At 37.5% G+C, this 22,477-nt stretch overlaps 2 protein-coding genes across 6 annotated transcripts; both read left to right on the top strand.

The window, feature by feature from the left end:
• Positions 1-1,704: 1,704 nt before the first annotated feature.
• LOC133702023 (uncharacterized) lies at positions 1,705-8,708 on the top strand. The gene is made up of 4 exons (XM_062126202.1): positions 1,705-4,722; positions 4,804-4,982; positions 5,203-5,281; positions 5,366-8,708. Exons 1-4 carry the CDS (start codon positions 1,705-1,707, stop codon positions 8,645-8,647), a joined length of 6,558 nt encoding a protein of 2,185 aa, XP_061982186.1. The 3' UTR covers positions 8,648-8,708.
• A 7,459-nt stretch (positions 8,709-16,167) lies between these two features.
• Positions 16,168-20,748, top strand: LOC133701359 (UPF0481 protein At3g47200-like). 5 transcript variants are annotated; one of them, XM_062125250.1, is made up of 4 exons: positions 16,168-16,630; positions 17,648-17,695; positions 18,081-18,127; positions 19,192-20,748. In XM_062125250.1, exon 4 carries the CDS (start codon positions 19,222-19,224, stop codon positions 20,566-20,568), a length of 1,347 nt encoding a protein of 448 aa, XP_061981234.1. In that variant the 5' UTR covers positions 16,168-16,630; positions 17,648-17,695; positions 18,081-18,127; positions 19,192-19,221; the 3' UTR covers positions 20,569-20,748. The 5 variants fall into 5 exon arrangements, with proteins under 5 accessions (XP_061981234.1, XP_061981231.1, XP_061981232.1 ...); XM_062125247.1 differs by having other exon boundaries at positions 18,081-18,234; XM_062125248.1 differs by having other exon boundaries at positions 16,168-16,634; positions 18,081-18,234.
• Positions 20,749-22,477: the final 1,729 nt, after the last annotated feature.

Here is a 22,477-nt window from a genome sequence, read left to right as displayed (position 1 = left end):
ATCTGGATGGTTAGCCATATCGAAACAAAAAAACCTGTCTTCAATAATTTTTGGTTGTTCACCCAAAGACCCCTGAAGTTAGTAGAAGAAGAAGAATGGGGAGATCTAGATAACCAAGGTTGGGTTGACAAATTAGAAGGTTTGCCTAATAGTGATTTTAAGTGGAGAGCACCATGGGTAACGACAGTGGAAGTCCTAATGAGTTGTGGACAAAGACGTTGGGTGCCATTGGTAGGGATTACAGGTTATGTGAGTTATGCTCCTGCCCTAGTGGTAAGGCAACTTGGGGGCATGCAGTTTGTTCCAAGGACTATGGGAATTGCTCAATTCTTTGGTTTGTTCAAAGATTCCATTGCACAAGAAGTTTTAGAAATCATCAAACAAGATTGGAAGCATTTGGTTTTGGTTGAGATAGAAGGTTTGAAGGATCCAAGTGCAAGTGAAGGATATGCAAGATGGAGAGACTTAGCTGCTTCAGCCATGCCTTGTGTAGAAGCCAAATCTCCCCAAACTATAGAAGAGCCTGTTAAGAGGAAAAGGGTCAATAATGAAGAGGAGTTGAGAAGACAAGTGGAAAAACTTCGGACAGAGTTGAGCAAAAGCAGAAAAGACAAGGCAATGTTGGAAGAAATGATGCTAAAAGAAGATAAAAGGAGAGCATTTCTAGATGAGCAAATACAATCTAGAGATGCACGAATAACAAAGCTTGAGTTAAAGCTGGGTGAGGAGAAGATTGCTAGGGAAAGGAGTGAGAAGGAGCTAAGAGGGATGAGTTTGGATTGGATGCAAAGTTGCTCTGAACTTGAAGCAATGGAGATTGACTTTAACGATTGCCAAGGAAGTGCAGAATATTTCTAAGAAAAATTTGCACAAGTCCAGTTTGAATTGATGGATAGGATTGGGAAGTATGAGGATTTGAACAAGAAATATATGGAGTTGGAAAGCCGTTCGATGGAGATTGCAAAAGAAGAAAATAAAAGGAAAGGTTTTGAGGCTATTGAAACAGAATTAGCGTTTAAGAAGAATGAGATAAAAGTTATGAGGATAAAGCTTGACAAGGAACGTGAAAAGGTGAAGTATTTGGACGAGAAGCTAGCAGCAATGGAAAAACACAAGGATCAAATCGATGCCAACAACACTGCTTTGAATAGAACCAATATGTTACTCATAGAAAAGATGACCAAGACAGATGAGCAAATGGATGAAGCTGCTGCACATGCTCGAATTATTAGAATTAATGCGCGGAATGTGGGAGGGGACATCATTCGCTATCGCCGAAGCCTAGCTGAAACCGATGCCTTTCTAGGGAAGATTGAGAACCGTGGTTTTGCCTTCTTACCTTTGGCTAGAGAGTTTGTGGAGGAAAGGGATTAATAAATTTTGTATTTCCTTTTTATTTATTAATGTAATAAACTTATCAAGCATTAATGAAAAGGGCGTTGACCCATCTTCTTATGCAAAATCTGTCTCTTGGTGAAAATGATTCAAGCAAACGACTTGGAAGGCAGTACTCCTAGCAATGTGACAAAAGAACCTATGTTTATAAGGTGGTGGCTATTATTCGTTCACAAGAAAGTTGCATCCATACCCAATATACAAAGCATTCTCAATCATGCATTTTTCTCATACATCTATACACGCATCTGCAGATTAAGAAACATAGGTCCCCCTTCTAGAATCCACAACACTCGACAAAGAAAAAGAATGGAAAACGAAGAAAGGTCACAACCAGAAGCTCAGTACCAAAGAGAACTTGAAGGAGTTCGGAATGATGTGGCGCACCTAACCAGTATGTTAGAACAAATGTTGAGAGCCAGAGATGGAGAGGGAACGTCTACTCAACCTGATGAAGCACCAGCAGCAGCTCAAATTCCTATCGCACCTATAAACATGGGGGCAAATACACCAAATAAACAGCATCCTAATCCCACTCGGCCCATCCAAATCCCTATTACAATGGATTTAACAAACGAGGACCCACATGACGTCAAACTCTCTAATCATGAAGGGTATGATAAGTGGACTGCACTAGAAGAGAGGCTAAGGGCAGTTGAAGGAAATGATTTATTTGACCCAGTTAGGGCTGCTGAAGTATGTTTGGTGCCTAACATTGTTATTCCAAAGAAGTTCAGAGTGCCAGAGTTTGTTAAGTATACCGGGATGGAATGCCCAAAGACCCATCTCCGTTCTTACTATAACAAAATGGCAGAAGTTATCCACGATGATAAGATGTTAATTTACTTCTTCCAGGATAGCCTGACAGGATCGGCCCTTAGTTGGTATATGAGGCTGGACAATATTAGGATCAAGAAGTGGACAGACTTGACAGATGCTTTCTTAAAGCAATACAAGTTTAATCTTGAGATTGCTCCTGATAGGACCAGTCTAATTACCATGGAGAAAGGAAATCAAGAGTCCGTGAGGGTTTATGCTCAAAGGTGGCGTGACCAAGCTATCAATGTACAACCTCCACTAATAGAGACGGAGATGGTGACACTGTTTGCTAATACTTTTAGGGCTCCATACTATGAACACCTTATGGGTAGTTCAGCACAACATTTCTATGATGTGGAGAGGATTGCTGAGAGGATCCGAAGTGGGAGAATTGCAAAACCTATAGAGAAGAGAGGTTTCATTGGGAAAAAGAAAGAAAATGAGGTGAATAACCTAGAAGGTGGATACAAAGGGAGAAGCAAAAACTACCAAACACCTACCACCCAAGTCACCAGTATCAATTTTGCCAAACCCTCCATCCCAAACCAACCCAATCAAACAAAATTCCCAGCAAATAACCAAAGCAATTACCAAAGAAGAGACAACCGACCATCGGAAGAACAATTACCACCTTTACCAATAACCTTAAAAGAGTTGTATGCCAAGCTGTTGAGTATTGGGCAGATAGCTCCCCTACCTGTACCACCTATGCAACCACCTTTCCCTGCCTGGTACAACCCCGAGGTGACTTGTGAATACCATGCTGGTCACGCAGGTCATAGCATTGAGGCTTGCTTTGCTTTTAAAAGGAAGGTGTTGCAACTGATCAAAGTTGGATGGGTCACTTTCGAGGATTCACCTAATGTGAATTCAAACCCTCTACCCAAACATGCTGTAAGTGGTAGTGGAGTGAATACTATGGAGGTCGGTAGCAAAGAGAAGGTGCTAAAAGTGACCATGGCGAGGCTGTACGAGATGTTGGTACAATCTGGACATATAGAGAAACCATCTGAACATTACGTGAGGGAAAATGATTTTTGCCCATTCCATAAAAAGAAAAGGCATCACATTGATGAATGCATTGAGTTTCATCAAAAGGTTGCGAGGATGCTGACTTTAGGAGAGCTAAGGATTGAGGCTGCAAGAGATAATGAAGAGATCGAGATGATAGAGAATCAGGGGAAATGTAGAGTCCAATCAACAGCTAATGGGCTCTCAAAATTGGTATTAACTAAGCCCTCATATGCAAACAAAGTAGACTATGGAGTGATGCCTGGAGATTATGGTTATACCTCGAATATTGAAACTCCTTTGCCGCTGTTCCGAACTGAGATAAGTGGACTAACTCGGAGTGGTCGTTGTTTCACACCTGAAGAACTAGAGAAACAAAGAAAGGCTAAGGGCAAGGAGGTGTTGGACCTCGATAAAGAGTTTGAGGTGAATAAACCTGTGACTGAGGAAGAAACAAATGAGTTTTTGAAATTAATGAAGCATAGTGAGTACTGTATAGTGGATCAGTTGAAGAAGACCCCTGCCAAGATTTCCATCATGTCATTAATACTCAGCTCCGAGCCGCATCGTAATGCTTTGCAAAAAGTACTGAATGAGGCCTACGTACCCCAAGATATTGAACAAAAGACTATGGAGCATATAGTAGGGAGGATCCATGCTGCCAATTACTTATATTTCACAGAAGATGAACTTGACACTGAAGGAACTGGACATAACAAGCCCTTGTATGTCACAGTCCGATGCAAAGATTGTCTCATCGGTAAAGTTCTCATCGATAACGGCTCGGCCCTTAATGTGTTACCAAGGCATGTGCTGGATGAAATGCTAGTAGATCCCTCACACATGCAACCCAGTGTGATGATGGCTAGAGCGTACGACGGCTCACCAAGGCAAGTGATAGGGACAATTGAGGTCGAACTAGCTGTGGGTCCACAAGTCTTTCTAGTAACCCTTCAAGTGATGGATATCCACCCTTCCTATAGTATGTTGTTAGGAAGGCCATGGATACATTCTGCGGGAGCTGTCACCTCCTCCCTACATCAATGTTTGAAGTACATTGCCAATGGTGTTCTGGTTACTGTTAAGGCTGAGGAGACTATATCAATGGTAAGAAATGTGGCGGTTCCATTCATTGAAGCTGAAGATTGTAAGGATGGAAACCTTCATGCATTTGAGGTTGTGAATACGGAGTGGGTGCCCGAGAACACTGTGGTGAGGAAGCCAGAAATCTCGGAGGCCACCAAAATGGCCGCTAAAAGCTTTTTGAAACACAAGATTCCTTTCCCATATGACATTAAGAAAGGAAGGCTTGAATGGGTGGATATAATCAAACCAAAAGCTGCAGAACAGAGGTTTGGGCTTGGATATAAGCCCAAGAAGGAGGATTACAAGCGAGCTGCTGGTGCAAGAAGGGAGAAGAGAATGGCTAGGATTGAAGGAAGGAAGCCTGAAGAAGAAAGCTTAGCCATCCCTTCAATCAGGATTTCGTTTCCAAAGGTTGCATATGTGATGCAGCCTGATAAGGGACATGGAAACCTCCTTTAGAAGCTTTCTTCAATGAACATAAACACTCTAGAGGAAGATCAAGTCAAGGACATTGCTGAGAAAATTGAATCCGGAAGAAGGGATGAAGAGCTGCCACAATTAACCATTCACACTTTGGAAGAAGTCACCGACAGGACTTTCATTCGAAAGCTAGCCGAAGGAGAGAAGTTCCGGAATTGGGAGACCCAGGAAGCTCCATTGGTTTTCAAAATGTAATCAACAATGATTTGTTGGATTATAATTTTATCTATGTTGTTTGCCTTTTTTTTTTCTGTTTTGTTTTGTTTTTATTCATTGACAATCGAGGCTCAAGATGTCAATGGGATTTTATTTTTGTTTTTGAGCCAATCTTTTCCTTTTAATGAGATCATGCATTTTCAAAATTCATCTTGATGTCTTACTATGCATTTACACATCACTTCCCGCTTTCAGGAACCCTGAAAGCGGATCCTCCACAACAACACCTGCACTTCACATTGAGAATGAATGGCCAAACTTTAAAGAATACATAGTAGCTGTAGAAGATGAGGAATGGGAGGAGAAAAACATAGGGGAATTCATAAAATTAATAGAATAGCATGAACAAGCTTGGAAGCCCGCTAAAGAGGAACTTGAAACCATAAATGTGGGTAGTGAAGAAATCAAGAGAGAGCTGAAAATAGGGACTTTGATCATCCTTGAAGAGAAAGAAGAATTGATTGCACTGCTCCGAGATTACGTAGATGTCTTTGCCTGGTCCTACGAGGATATGCCTGGTTTGGATACGAATATCGTAGTACATAGGATACCACTGGTGGAAGGATGCAAACCGATTAAGCAGAAGTTGAGGAGAACTCATCCGGAGGTCTTAATCAAAGTAAAAGCAGAAATTGAAAAACAATGGAACGCTGGTTTTTTGGAAGTAGTCAAGTATCCACAATGGGTGTCAAACATAGTGGTGGTTCCCAAAAAGGAAGGTAAAATCAGAGTTTGTGTGGACTTTAGGGACTTAAACCGAGCTAGCCCTAAAGATAATTTCCCTCTACCACACATAGATATGTTAGTTGATAATGCAGCACGCAGCTCCACATATTCCTTTATGGATGGATTTTCGGGCTACAATCAGATAAAAATGGCGCAAGAGGATAAGGAGAAGACAACCTTTGTAACACCATGGGGAACATTTTGCTACAAAGTCATGCCATTTGGTTTAAAGAATGCTGGGGCCACCTACCAAAGGGCTATGGTGACTTTGTTTCATGACATGATGCACAAAGAGATTGAAGTATACGTGGATGATATGATTGCTAAATCTAGAGAGGGAGAGAATCATGTCCAAATATTGAAGAAATTGTTTGAAAGACTAAGGAAATATAAGTTGAGGCTTAACCCGGCGAAGTGTTCGTTCGGGGTGAAATCTGGGAAGTTGTTGGGATTTGTGGTGAGTGACAAAGGGATAGAAGTGGATCCCGACAAAGTAAAGGCTATTCAATCTATGGCACCTCCCAGGACTGAGAAGGATGTGAGAGGTTTCTTAGGAAGGTTGAATTACATTGCTCGGTTTATATCCCAATTAACCACGACTTGTGACCCGATCTTTCGTTTATTAAGGAAGAAGAACCCTGGAATTTGGAATGAAGAGTGTGAAGAGGCTTTTGAGAAAATCAAGCAGTACTTGTTGAATCCACCCCTGCTTGTTCCTCCTATACCAGAAAGGCCATTAATATTGTACCTAACAGTAACAGAAACAGCAATGGGATGTGTGCTTGGGCAACACGATGAAACCGGAAAGAAGGAAAGGGCCATTTATTACCTGAGCAAGAAGTTCACGGAATGTGAGTCTAGGTATACTGTGATTGAGAAGCTGTGTTGCGCACTGACATGGGCTGCAAAGAGATTACGTCAGTATATGTTGTATCACACTACGTGGTTAATTTCCAAATTAGACCCGTTGAGGTACATTTGTGAAAAGCCCTATTTATCGAGCCGAATTGCAAGATGGCAAGTTCTATTGGCTGAGTATGACATAGTATATATGACAAGGAAAGCCGTAAAAGGGAGTATTATTGTCGATCACCTGGCTGACCATGCTATGGAAGATTATGAATCATTAGACTTTGAATTTCCCGATGAAGATGTGCTTGCAATTGAGGAAGAGAAATCAGATTGGTGGATTATGTACTTTGATGGTGCTGTAAATGTATGTGGTAACGGAGCAGGTGCGGTGATAATCTCTCCTGATAAGAAGCAGTATCCGGTTTCAGTTAAGCTACAGTTCGGGTGCACCAACAACACGGCGGAGTATGAAGCTTGCATTCTCGGTTTGGAGGCTGCATTGGAGCAAAACATCAGAAAGATAGATGTGTATGGAGACTCAATGCTGATCATTTGCCAAGTAAAAGGAGAATGGCAAACCAAGGAAGAGAAGTTAAGGCCTTACCAAGAATACTTGTCTAAACTGGCTGGAGAATTTGAGGAAATAGAGTTCACCCATCTAGGAAGGGAAGGAAACCAGTTTGCGGATGCTTTGGCTACACTAGCATCTATGGCCAAAATAGACTTTGGGCACAAGGTACAACCAGTACACATCAATATCAGAAATAACCCAGCTCATTGTTGCTCAGTCGAAAGAGAAGTGGATGGAAACCCTTGGTACTATGATGTCAAGAATTTCATCCAAAACCAGGCATATCCCATAGGGGCATCCAAAATCGATAAGAAGACCTTGAGGAGGTTGGCAATGGATTTTTATCTTGATGGGGAGATTTTGTATAAGAAATCATCCGACGGGACTTTGTTGAGATGTTTGGATGAATTTGAGGCAAAAAGCGCGTTACGAGAAGTCCATGAAGGGATTTGCTCAACCCATGCTAATGGACACGTGATGGCTAGGAAGATACAAAGAGCAGGTTACTTCTGGATGACATTAGAAAAGGATTGCATCGACTATGTCCGAAAATGTCATAAGTGCCAAGTATACAGTGACAAAATCAACGCCCCTCCAACTCCTCTATTTAACTTGACATCTCCATGGCCCTTCGCGATGTGGGGAATTGATGTGATTGGACCTGTAAACCCAAAAGCCAGCAATGGTCATAAGTTTATTCTCGTGGCTATCGACTACTTTACAAAATGGGTAGAAGCCGGGTCATTTGCTCATGTGACGCAAAAAGTAGTGAAGAAATTTATTGAGAGAGATTTGATTTGTCGGTATGGTCCACCAGAAAAGATTATAACTGATAATGCCCAGAATTTCAATGGCAAGATGATAATAGAACTCTGCGCTAAATGGAAAATCAAGCATTCCAACTCTTCGCCGTATAGGCCAAAGATGAATGGTGCGGTAGAAGCTGCTAACAAGAACGTCAAAAAGATTATTCAGAAGATGGTAGTCACCTATAAGGATTGGCATGAGATGTTGCCATTTGCCCTTCATGCGTATCGCACCGCAGTCCGAACCTCAACAGGAGCCACCCCGTACACGTTGGTATATGGAATGGAGGCGGTTATGCCTTTAGAAGTGGAAATCCCCTCATTGAGAGTACTGGTAGACTCTGAGCTGGAAGAGGTAGAATGGGCAAAAGTTAGATATGAACAACTGAATCTGATCAGTGAAAAGAGGATAGCCGCAATCTGTCATCATCAACTTTACCAAAGAAGGATGGCCAAATCATACGACAAAAAGGTTCGACCTCGAGGATTCCACGAAGGAGATCTTGTACTGAAGAAAATATTGCCTTTACCAGGAGAAGATCAGAGTAAATGGGCGCCGAACTATGAGGGCCCTTACGTGGTGAAGAAAGCATTCTCGGGAGGAGCTTTGCTGTTATCTAGAATGGATGGAGAAGATCTAGTTAGGCCAGTGAATTCTGACTCTGTAAGGAAATATTACGCTTGATGTATTCCGTAATCACCCAATCAATAAAATAAAGTTTGGCCATGAATTTTCTCTGTTAAAAAAAAAAACCTTTTCTTCATGAAAAGCATGATCTCATAGCATTGGAAATCTTTCACTTAAACAAACTCTTTTCTTACACATGACTAAGTAAATGACTCCATCAATTGGAGGGAACCAAATAAAATCTAAACTTGGCATATTTATGCATACCACACTGGGGGCAAGAAGTGTACTAAGTGCACATTGGGGGCTATAGTGAACCAAAGCCAAAAGGGGTATCATCATAAGAACTTCTACAAAAGCATCTTTTATGAGAATTGCCAATTGCATTGAAAGTTTCAGTTTCATGAACAAAACCAAATCTTTTGAGTTTTCCTTTTAAAATGATAATAAAAGACAATACTCAATGGAGCAAGAAAGGGCCCCATAAGGAACCAAAGATCTCTTCACCAAGAGGATATGAAGTATAGTGTGTAGAGCATATTCCGAGTTAAGAGAAAAGGTTGGACAAACAAATGGAAACAAGAGCTCGAAGAAGTTTACAACGAAAGGGGGACCTATGTTTCCAAAGATAGGTAACAAAAACATGCATGCTATATTGTCATAACACTAACATGGAAGGAAAGGTGGGACGAAAGCCAAATTAGTTCCAAGTTTTGGGAATCACTAAGAGACAGAGTCTTAAGTCAACGTAGCTACAGAAAAGAATATGAATTATGAACTAGCACTGTTTCATTTCCTCGAGGTAAGATGTTTTCTTTTGAAATTCAAAAAGGGCAGGTCATCCGATGTTGAGACCATTCCCTAGAAAAAGCATGGAGTTTTTCTAAATAATAATAATAAAAAAATAAAAATAAAATAAAACGGGCAGGTCTCCAGATATAGAGACCCCTTTCTAAAATCATTTTCTCTTACATCTGGGTAGGTCACCCATCACAATGAGACCATTTTTTCTGGGTAGGTCACCCATTAGAATGAGACCATTCTCCATTTTTTTTTACCTGGGTAGGTCACCCATTATAATGAGGCCATTCTTCCCCCTGGGTAGGTCACCCATAAGAATGAGACCACTCTTCCCCCTTTCCACTTGGGTAGGTCACCCATCATAATGAGACCATTTTTTCTGGGTAGGTCACCCATTAGAATGAGACCATTCTCCATCTTTTTTTTTACCTGGGTAGGTCACCCATTATAATGAGGCCATTCTTCCCCCTGGGTAGGTCACCCATAAGAATGAGACCACTCTTTCCCTTTTCCATTTGGGTAGGTCACCCATCATAATGAGACCATTTTTTGGGTAGGTCACCCATTAGAATGAGACCATTCTCCATTTTTTTTTTTACCTGGGTAGGTCACCCATTATAATAAGGCCATTCTTCCCCCTGGGTAGGTCACCCATAAGAATGAGACCACTCCTCCTCTTTTCCACCTAGGTAGGTCACCCATCACAATGAGACCATTTTTTGGGTAGGTCACCCATTAGAATGAGACCATTCTCCATTTTTTTTGTTTACCTGGGTAGGTCACCCATTATAATGAGGCCATTCTTCCCCTGGGTAGGTCACCCATAAGAATGAGACCACTCTTCCCTTCTCTCCACTTGGGTAGGTCACCCATCACAATGAGACCATCTTTCATTTTGGGTAGGTCACCCGTTATAATGAGACCATCTTTCATTTTGGGTAGGTCACCCATCATAATAAAACTACACACACATTTTGGTATTGGTTCTGGTTAAAGGAGATCGCCAGATGGGATCTCAGATTAACCCAACCACACACAGAGTTTAACCTTTGTTAAAGGAGATCGTTAGATGGGATCTTAGGTTAACCCAATCAAAAGGGCAGGTAGCCCATGAAAATAGACCAATTTTCTAAAAAAAAAGGAAAAGAAAAGAAGTGAAGTCTTTGGATGAGTAGATCACTTAGCAAGCCAAGAAGACCTTTTATTTCTTTACAAGCTTACTATGCAAAACATTGAGGAGTTTTGCTTCGTAAGCATTGTAAAGAGGGGGCATCTGTTGTTACTCATTTTCGGACCCCACGTGCTAGAGACGGTGTATACTTTTTTTAAACAGAGTATAGGAGTTTAGCTCATATTCGCCAGAAGATTGACAAAAGCACAGAAAGAAATATTTTGTGTTTTGAAACCTTGTTTGAGCTGTTTTCTGCTCTTTTTATCCTTCCCCTTTACTACCAAAATCATCAGGTTTTCTTAGGTTGATCAGGAGTCTTCATAATGCTAAATTCGTTTTTTTATCTGGTCTTTAAGGTTGAATAAGTCCCTCAGAATTTGCATAATAAATTGGTTCTGCTGCTGTCGCAATTGTTTTGTTCCAGCTTAGGCTCTGATTCTGACTTGTTTTCGTTCGATATCTAACCATCCTAGGTATATTCTGTCACTCATGACATGTTGAAAAATTGACCTACACCTTTATTAGGTCCTAGGGATCATTGTTCTTAGGGCAGATTCTCAATCAGATCTGGATACTTAGCATTGTCAGATCAAGAACCTTTTTGACCAACTAGATTACTGCCAGTTTCTGTTCTATAAAACGATTTTATCTCACCTCGACTCCTTCATCAAAGTTGTAGTCCTAGACACGTAGATAAATTTAGGCTTTTGAATCGCTTGATTTCGATATCAGAAGCTCAAGATATTCCCGTTTGAATATCTAGTGTGAAAGCAGGGATTCCTGACCGCAAGAAGGATTTTTGCCCAAGTTCGCGGGACTGATTCGAAGGATTTTTTTTGGGCCAAGGACTGAATCGAAATGTGCTAAATTGAGGGATTGAATTGAAGAAGGACATTGAAAGCTGGAGAGGGGGGTTGGATCATCATAAATGACAAGATTTTTACCACACCGAATAAGGAAAATAGGACCTTGCAGCTGCACCCTCCAGCTGATTTCTTTCCTTTTTTGGCTGCAAATTCCTGCTGTTTTTCCTTTATCATCATGCCTGAATTTTGGAGCTGCAACCACGTTTTTTCTTGCCTCATTTGAAAGGGAGCAGCTGGCCCTATGGAAGGAAAGAAAATAGCCACACCCTCCTCTAAAACTGGAAAGAAATCAGACGTAAAGCACCAGCACAAAATCAGAATATTGCAGCTTCCTTTTTGCGTTTTTTTACTGCAAATCAGTAGGGATTTACGTCCTAGAATTAATGCATTAAATCTTTCCTAAATAGAGATATTCTAGACTATATATAAACCCCTTTAATGACCTAGCAAAAGGAGGGAGAAAGAGAGCAGAAAGAGAGTAGAAAACACAGCAAAGAGAGACCAAAGAAAAAAAACGCAAGAGAGAGAGAGTAAGAAAAACGCAGTAAATAGATAGCGTTCTTTTCTTGCATTCTGGTGTTATTGTGAGGAAAGGAAAAAAAAAGACAAGACGGAGAGGGAACTTTGCTGCTAAACCTTGACAGCAACGTTTGCTTGGTTTTCTTTCATCTTCTGCAGAAAAGAAGACGGTGAGACCTGCAGGTAAGTCTTCACTTCCTCCTCCTTTGCTGCCTTTAAATCTGTTGTACCTGTTTTGTCTTTGCTTTGCACATTCGTTTTAAATGTTAGACTGTACAATGAATGCTTGCCTTGTGTTGTTTCTGCCGTGGTTTTGAGTTTTGGATGGGTGACTATGTTAAGAGTTGGCTAGCCTCTGGTTTTCCTTTTGTATCTCCTTTCTTTCGCTGGTTCAGAATTAAAGAACCGGGGGAGGGGGCTGTTGTTTTCTTCATCAGCAGCTCCCTTTTCTGTTCGTGTCCTTCCATTTTTTTTAATTGAAATAGCCGGCCAGGTCTGTTTTGGTTGCTAGTCCGTGATATATATGTGTTATAAAAGCATGTCGTCCCAAGCTCTTCCTTTTTGTATGAAACTAGCATGGCAGTTTCTCCCGGATTGTTAAAAAGAAAATAGATCATGAGTCATTGTCACATGCAGTAGGATTTTTTATTTCAAAATTTCAGGTTCAAAACTTTGGCTCCCTCATGCATATGGGCTTAGTCCTTTCCAGTGTACAGAATTTTAAGTTGATTTGGCTTTGAACGATTTTTGTTACGAATTGTTTCAAGTTTCTTGTAATATGAATGATGGCTTGCTACTTTCCATTTTGGTGTTTATTTCTAATTGTGATGTTTGCGTCTTGAAAAAAAAAATATAAAAAAAATATTTTCTTGTGTGTTGCATACGACCACTACCCTTACATGTTTTAGAACATTTTTTTTTTATGTACAAAAATATTGGAAGTTTTAAAAATATGTTTTCGCATGGATTTCTTAAACACCAAAAAAATTTGTTTTCTTGCATTTCTGGATTTTACAACATGTTTGTAAAACTCCAAAGGGTATTGGCCAATATTCCAAAAAAAATACAAAAATCTTATTTTGGAAGGAATTCATCTATTATTCACCGCTAATGTTTGGATAAAGAAATCCTTAAAGGACGAATATCCAAAATATTATTGGGAGTAATAAATCCGCACAAATCCTTGAAAGAAGCCTTGATTATAATCGAGGACATTTCAATTTTTTATTCCACGGTTTATGAGATGTGAGAGTATAAAACACTAAGACAAAAAATAGGTTTTTAAAGCACCCTAGATTTCTAAATTTTTGTCCCTCCCCCTTGCAATTTACGAGTCGCAAAACTCTTGAAATACCAAGGGGAAAATGAGCTTTTAAAGCACATGGAACTTCCTTGGATTTCTATCCTAATAATTTTAGTTTGAATCAAAACCTAGAAAACTGATGGGATTAGAAAACACCAACACCATAGAAATTATAAGACAAACCAAACACCAAGCAGCTTACCTTAGGTAGGGCGTACTAGGGGTGCTAATACCTTCCCTTTACGCAACCAGTCCCTTACCTTAGAATCTCTGAAAGACCAGTTAGGTTTCCTAGTGACCATAATACTAGGTGGCGACTCCTTTATTCACAATAAAACAAAAAGACCCTGAAATCAATCGAGGATCGCCGCGCCCCGCTCGCGAGGGTGCGACAGTGCTCAACATTTCGTGGTATGTTTGTTCAACCATTTTATTTTGTAAGTTATTATGTAAGTTATTATGTTTATTGTATTGAATATGATGATTACTTTTTTTTTATTTTATTTTCAAGAGACCTATAATAATCGGTTGAGAGAGAGATACGGGGACGATATTTTGACCAATCTGGAATTCGATCCAGATTTGTGGACGGAGGTTGGCTCGTCAGGTGGACCCGATAAAAATCGGGTTTACGGGCTCTCCAACACTACGGCCGACAACTTGCGATCGACCCGTAGTGTTTCAACCGTTGGGAGCTCCCAATCAATATCGAGCTCCCAATCTAAGGAGTTCGTGGCCTTGCAGCAACACACGACTCAGCTCACCGAGAAATACGATAACCTATCAGCGGAGTACGCACAACTCAAAACGTCTCATGCACAACAAAGAGCGGAACAAATAGCGGAGTCTGAGCAAATCAAAGCGTCTCAAGCACAACAAAAAGCGGAGTATGAACAACAAAAAGCGGCTTATGAACAACAAAAAATGGCTTATGAACAGCTTCGCGAAATGATTATGAACATGGCAAATAATGGAACATGTGCGCCTAATCTTTTTTGGCCGTATAACCACCAGCCTCCTCCAGGATCTCCTCCTCCTCCTCCAGCTCCACCTTTATATTAATATGTAATAAACATTATTTACCTTTAAAACTTCATTTAATATTTTTCTTGAAACATATTCAGTTTGTAATGAATATTATTTAACTTTTTTTTTATGTTTAATATAACTTTTATTTGCATAATTGGTTTGTACTACAATTAATTTATATAGTTTTATATTATATATCCTAAATAATTTTTTAAAAACAAATTAAAAAAAAACTATTACCAAGGATTTTACCGACGGATTAATTCGGTCGGTATTTTAAACATTCACCAACAGACTTACCGACGGAATTAATCCGTCGGCATTTAACAGTAGCTACCACTAGTACCGATGAATTTACAGACAGATATATTCGGTCGGTATTTCATACACTCACCGATAGATTTACCGACGGTTAGTTTCCGTCGGTAAATCACGATATCACTGACGGACTAAAAATCCATCGGTATATTTCAAGCGGGAATCTTTTTTTTTTGACGCGCAAATTCTGTCTGTAAAACCATCGGCAAATGGTTTTTTTGTTTTTCCGACCGATATAGCGACGGAAAGGGGAATCACCGATGAAAGAAAAGCCGACTGACGTAATCCGTCGGTGATGACGTCGGTAAAAAAATCACCGACGAACTTCTAATCATACACCGACGGAATTTTTCCATCAGTAAAACTGTGAAATCTTGTAGTGATTATTCTGCCTATGATCTAGCTTCTCCGTCATCGTCTTTTGATGATAAGATAATTTTTCCATTTGCCTTGATTTTGACGGCTTGGATTTTACAGATGTTCGGGTTCTTGTGTTTTTAGAGATGTGAGAATAAGTCACCGGAAAACAGGAAGGAGAAAAAAAGACACCGGTTCACCCCATTTCAACCACAATAAAAGATAATCATGGTGTTAATATATTTGTTTTACATAGAGAAGTTGCTGATATAGAATTTTCATCTTGTCATGGAAAATAGATTTTGGCTCACAAACTCATAAAATATCAAGGCATGATTCTTATTTTATTTTTTTTAATTTTGCTTTTAACAACCCAGTCCTTTCTTGGATTGCTGATCTCATAAAGATTTAAGATGTTGAAAAATGTCATCTAAGTAGATAACTATAGAGATAAACTTCCACAGAGCATCTATTGTTTTGGGGCCAGCCCACACCCACATCACTATACCATATACCAAATAGATCGACTTCTCAAATCCAAAATCCTCTAAATTATCATATATATTACTAGTTAATTTTTAAAAAAAGTAAATTTTTTAAACTTGTCGATATGCATCCTGCGTTATTTATTAAACATTGTCCTGTAAAACCCCTCTATCTCTAACCCGTATGCACGGTTGAATTGTTTTATTAAAAAAAACACACAAATTACTTGTAAGAGTAATAATATTTACAGATACAATATTTACTTTCACCTTTACCCCCTTGATGACCTTTATAGCTTTTCCACTAAAAGCAACTAAATAAATTTTCTGTATATTTTTGTACATCATCAAAAACAAAGTTTTAAATAGTCTTCATATAAAGTATTTACCCCGATAAGCAGAATTTGATTTTATACTGTATAAATAAACAAGACTCGAAGCTCTAGATCTGTCCCATCTGTCATTATTACGAAAAAAAACTCCAAAAAATCATGTCTCGGATTGCTCCTTCGAATATTTTCCACCATTGGATGGGGGTCAATTAGTTTAATCAATAAATAATTATTCTTGAATATAGCATTGCTTTTAAAATATCTACGAAAAACGAAATCAATTTTGAAAAAAAAAAACGTGTTCAAAATTAGCAGGTAAGATATCAAAAGAGGTACGATAATGATTAAATGCTTGTGTTAAAATATAAAAACGTGCTCAAATCCCATTTCACTGTCCCCTTCCTTCCTCTTTCACCTCTCCCCTTGCCCTATAAAAATACCCAGAACCTCCTATCCCTACTCGCCAAAAACTTTCAAATCCCTAACCTCCCTTCGTTTTCTCGAGAAACAAACAGAAACCCGAAAACCCTATTTCCCAATTCACTTATTTCAACGGCACAAAGCAAACAGCAAGAAAATCAACCAGAGGAAAAGCCCCAAGGAAGCAGCTAGCCACTAAGGTAGCCAGGAAGTCAGCTCCAACCATGGGAGAATAAATATTCTGGAAAAAGCTAATTATTATCAAAGAGAATCCTTTTCTTGCCATGGGAGCAATTGTAAAGGGGCAATAGAACATTTTGGAAGGTATATTAAAGAGGGAAAGTCTACCATTCTCGGCACATCTTTTTGGACACTAGAGGTAGATTGTCATCATTTGAAACGAGAACTTCTAAAACTGCCGGTTGTCGAGAGCTTTTAGGTATGTAAGTTTCTATCCAACAGGCTTTTTATGTCTTTGTTAATTGCTTTTAGAGTAATATTTATGGAATTTTATGAAAACTACAAGGGTAATAGTGGGAAAATTGAAATTATAAGAGTAGAAGTAGAACAATGATGAATCTATAAGGATAATTATTGAAGTTTACCCTTTTATTTTACAAGAAGACACCACTAATTTGCATTCCATAATCACACATAAGTGAAAAGCTTGTCGCTAAAAACCCATCAGAAAACTGAAATTTTCGAGTCCAAAATAGGGTAACATATAGAACTGGTATCCAGTTCTATATTTTAATTGTTTTAATGCATATTGTTTTCGAGTCCTATAGGCTTTTCATGTCTTTGTTAATTGTTTTAATGCATATTGTTATTTTCTTCCTGATACTACATTGATATAGCTGCCATTTTCAATTAATTATCTAGTTTATGTTAAAATATTGTCTTAATCCAAAAAATCTCTATAAATAATTTTATATTATTTCTCAATACAGGATGAAATTGAGCTCCTCACTCCTTAGTTATATATTAAGGCTTTAATAATATATTAAATATTTTTTTTATATCATGGACACACTCATAAAAATGATCCACTTAAGGTATAATATTTCAAATTAAAATTGAAGTTACTAGATGAAGCTACAAAAATAGTTTTATATTATTCTTTAATGATTTTTTTTTAATTTCTTGATTGTTCAAACGGGTGACAGTACTTTACAATTCGCTTAGCGTGTTTACATGTTGCAGTCGTCATTATCCTTTTTATTAACCAAGAAGATTAGATACTTCAGCAGTTAAGAAAGTGAAGTAATTGTTTTAGTAGTGAGAGTTTTTTTTTTTTTTAATAGTCGATTATATTATAACATGCTAGTAGTAGATGGCAAATTATAAAACAATTTATTTTTTTTAAACTGAAGCAATCAGAATTAATCTGAGACTAGCTACTTAATGGTAGTCAAATTTTTTATATTGAATCTGACAATAGAATTGCTTTGATCAGTATCCCCACAAGATGGAGTATGTAGGAACATCGGTTGATGATCAGCAGGTAACAAAATATGATCTCAAGTCCAGTAATTGGGCAAAGACTTCCCCATAGTGAATTCTTTCTGTTTTTGCGACAAGCTTAGTCTTGTACCTCTGAACTTCTCCATGAGCTTTCCTTTTTATCTTGTAATGTAGACTAATATTTGGTCTATTGGTTATGGAAGAGTAGCAATTCCTGAGATTGTTAAAAACTTTAGAACTTCTGGGGTTATTTTCAATTTTTGAAATTGTTGGGGGTGTTAATTAAATTTTACAAACATGAGTAATTGTTATGAAATTTATGAAAATTTTGGATGGCTTTTAAATATTTAGTGTCTATTCTGAAATTTATGAAACTTATGTGGTTGTTTAGCAATTTTAGAAATTGACCGATCTGGTTTTTTCAGATTGTCTTCTCCAGCGAAGATGACTTTTCACGGTAAAACTTCAAGAGGTTCGTCTAGACTCTGTTTGAGCTGATTATTGCCTCATTACAATAGTCTTGTCGAGTACTTTTCAATGGTGTATTCAGAATACACTTTCAAACATTATGATTTCAGGGTAAAAAATCAAGAACACCTTTTATTTTTGCTTCTTAGGCTTTGATACAATAGTTGGGTGGAGTGGATGATTGAGGTTACTAGTGGTGCACCTCCATGAGAGATAAATACACACAAACAAACACTAAATTCAGAATTCTTTCAAACAATACTCAAGATTACAATGCTCTCTCTAACACTCTTTAATCTCTTGATCAATCCACACATCTAAACTCCCAAACAATATGCCTAAGTATAGGAAAACAAAACACTAAGAAACCTCATTGATTACATCAACCCTTCTATTTTCTTCATTTTTGTTCTGTTACTGCACCTCCTTCATTAATGGCTATTGCATTCTTTAATATTGGTGGTTGCCTCTTTCTTTCACAATTACACCCACCCGCTTCTAGAAAGTATAAGCTGATGATGTGTTATGAGTCAAAAATACTTTTTTGTGACCCGCTCTGACAAAATACAAATCAGTGAAAGTATTAATCTTCAAAGGCATAGATTCAGAATTAATAAAGGAAAAATCATTCCATAAAACCATGCTCAATAATGCTTTCATGAAGGAAAATTTTCCCATTATTTCTTTATATTTAATTTTCATCCCGAAGGTGATAAACTATATATATAAAAAATCAACAATGATAAAAATTGATTATTTGTTGCAAAATAAAGATCGAGTAAATTGAATTATCTCAATAGAAAACGATTAAAATAGTGTTTTTTTTTTAATTTCTTTTTCAGGGGCTTGTAAATGAGAAGGAACCTTTTGAAGCCAATATAATTTAATTGAGCTTGAGTAGCCATGAAAAATATCTGCGTTTAGCCATTATATTGTTGTTTTTGTGAACTTGTGAAAAGACGTGATTTAAGAGAATATTGTTCGAATTTGATTTCTTGCGAATATTATTTTGGTATTTCAGTTTGTTTTTATCAATAGTGATTAATTATACGTGCTGGTTCTAAACAGTGCGCGCCATCATCTGGGTTCAAGCACAAGATGGAAAATGGTGGAACATCAAGTACTAATCAGCAGATGATTGATCAGAGCCATGGAAATGTTGGCGAAGAGGAAAATTCACAACTTTCACTTGATATTAACAAGTTGGCGAAGTCCTTGAGAGCGGATATGGTAAAGTTGCATTCTTTCTCCGATCAATGTTGTATCTACAGAGTCCCTATTCGACTACGTGAGTCGAATGAAAAGATCTTCACACCTCAAGTAGTAAACCTTGGTCCACTTCACCATGGAAAAGAAGAGCTTAAAGCAATGGAGGAGCACAAAATATTGTACTTGCAAGAATTTCTTAAATGGAGCACGGCAAGCATGGAGGAGGTAATTAAAGTTGTAAAGGAGAGAGAGACAAGATTGCGTAATTGTTACGCAGAAACCATCGATCTTGGCAGTGAACACTTTGTGAAAATGATGTTACTAGATGCCTCCTTCATCATTATGGTCCTGCTCAAAGATTGTTGTAAAGGATTTGAAAGTAGCAATGACCGTATATTCAATAAACCATGGATGCTGAGCGATATATCACTTGACATGTGCTTGATTGAAAATCAGCTCCCATTCTTCATTCTTGAGGATTTGCTTGAAGCATCCAGCATCACCAGATATAGCCCTGTTGAAGAGGAATATTCAGTGATTGAGCTTGCACACAAGTTCTTCGAAAAGAGATGGGATTCTTGGTTGAAAAATGCAATTTTGGAGGAAATCAATTCGTCTGAAGTAGCACATTTTGTTGACTTCATAAGAAATTGTCAGAAGCCATCAGAGTCAGATAAAACGGACAAAGAACTCGAGACCATAAACGTACCAAGTATAACTGAACTCGATCAAGCTGGAGTTAAGTTCAGGTTTAAACAGGGAAAAAGTTTACTCGACATGAAATTCGATAGAGGGATCCTGGAAATGCCACTATTGAAAATAGATGACGACACAGAAATCTTATTCAGGAATATCCAGGCATTTGAGCAATGCCATTGCCACGAAGAGTATATAGCTAACTATATTTCAATGATCAATTTCCTTGTCATTACTCCTAAGGATGTGGAAATCCTTGTTCAAAATGGAATTATAGAAAACTGGATACATGACTATGAAGCAGTTACGACTCTTCTTCATAATATTTCCAAGGAAAATGCTCTCTCCGCGGATGATTTCATCTTCGCTAGTCTCGTTGAAGATCTGAATGCATACTGCAGGAGGCCTTGGAATAAATGGAAGGCAACCTTGAAACAAGAGTATTTCCATACTCCATGGGCCATAATCTCTCTTATCGCAGCCTTGGTTCTCCTCATACTCACTACGGTGCAAACTGTGTGTTCTCTTATTCAACTGTAGCTTCCAGGATTTCAATTACGTGTCCCATGGATTTGGATTGCTGTGTGATCAATGCTTGTCTCTTTCATGTTTTGTTTTTTTCCCCCTCAATTAGTATGTTTAAGTTTCCAGTTATCAAGTAGCACTATGCTTCAGAATGTTATCCTTGATTAATATAAGATCAAAGCAAATGATTTGTCATGCTAATATTCCTGATGACATGATTTGATTTTCATGCATATAGGTACCTGGTACTGTAAGCTCATCTATGTTTAGACACTAGAAATCATAGAATTATGCAGTCGCAGGCAAATATTTAATTAAAATTTGAAGAAACAACATGTTACCAACATCTAAAGAATTAAATGCGGTATCAGAATATCCAGGCTAACTGTTCCTTGCCTCCGCTAAAATTTGCAGAATCTGGACAGAGTTCATGTATTTTAGTTGGTCAAGATCTGGATTAATATTAAAATTAAAAGAAAATATAAAACGTAAAGGCAAAAACAGGAATCCATAGTGTTTTTCCAATGTTTGGTCCATCTCAAAACTACACGTATAACTAGTTATTGGGGGTGCTTTAGTATTTTCATAGGGATACATTAGTCATTACAATGTTGATGGAGATATATCAAAAATTTTAAATTTTTATGCACAATAAAATGATTTCATTACCTTTGAAATCAAATTTTTTAAAGTTGAAGCTTAGGATTTTTTTGTATTTTCAACTTTTTATGCAATTTATAATAACTAAATTATCCCTAAAAAATAAATTTTCATTCATGATTAGGGGTGTTTTGGTATTTTTGTAATGGATTTTTTTGATATAATTAGGATGGTGGAGGGGGCTTCACAGAGATTTCAATTTTTTATACCCAATAAAATTACTTAACTACCATGGCTATCAAAAATCTAAAGTTTCCTTGCATGAGCTTTTTCATCTTTTACTCTTAGATTTTTTTTTTTTTTTGCTGCACTAGCGAGTGATGCAGCCAGTATGGGAAATTGCCTTCTAAATTATAATTCTATAGCCTTATAAATTGCTGATATGAGCTAGGCCCATGTTTCAGCCTTGAAATCTATGCCTAATCAAGCCCAATTGGTGCAAAACTCATGTCCAGGCTCACTGAGAATACATTGGACTCGGACTCAAGCAGACTGGTCCATGATTTGGTTTGATGGTAGCACATGAACACCTTTTTTAAATAAAATTTACTTATTAATAATTTAAAGATATAATTAAATTAAAACATTAATAAATTAGAGAAAGAATATGGTCATCCCTCCACTACTAAAACAATATTTTATTGGTCCCTCCACCAACTTAATATCATAATTGTCCCTTCATAATATGTTTTTTATTAAATAACAATCATCGGTCATAATAAATAGATTAATTTTTTATTAATTTTTTCTTTTAAATGAATGGAGAAAAAAATTAAAAGGATATTATTAGTGATTCATTAAGCACCATAAAATTTATCTTAGCTCATGTTTTTAAGTACATTCCAATCGTAAAAAGAAACAAAAAATACAAAGGGATTAAATATCTATCACAATTAAAGGATAGAGCAAACCGTTTGAATGTGTCAAAACACGAGCAATATAGGCAATGTCAATTGAATTGTTGTGTCCGGTATAAATTCTACTTTTAGATATTTTTTTAAAGTATTTTTAACTTAAAAAATATTTATTTATAATTTTGATATACTAAAGTTAAAAATAAAATTAAAATTAAAATTATTTTAATATAATTTAAAATAAAAAATTATTTTAAAAAACACCATTTATCACAATTTAAAATACCTTCTAAGTAATTTATACATTACTCTATTCTTGAAGTTTTAAGGCTCTAAATAGTAGAGAAAATCTTAATAAAAAAGTTTTAATTAAATTTTTGAATTATCAATTTTTTAATATAAAATAAATT

This window comes from Populus nigra, chromosome 8 (assembly GCF_951802175.1).
Source record: "Populus nigra chromosome 8, ddPopNigr1.1, whole genome shotgun sequence".
Lineage (NCBI taxonomy): Eukaryota > Viridiplantae > Streptophyta > Magnoliopsida > Malpighiales > Salicaceae > Populus > Populus nigra.
The sequence above is the reverse complement of the archived record's forward strand: the minus strand, read 5'-3'. Positions and strand labels throughout refer to the sequence as shown.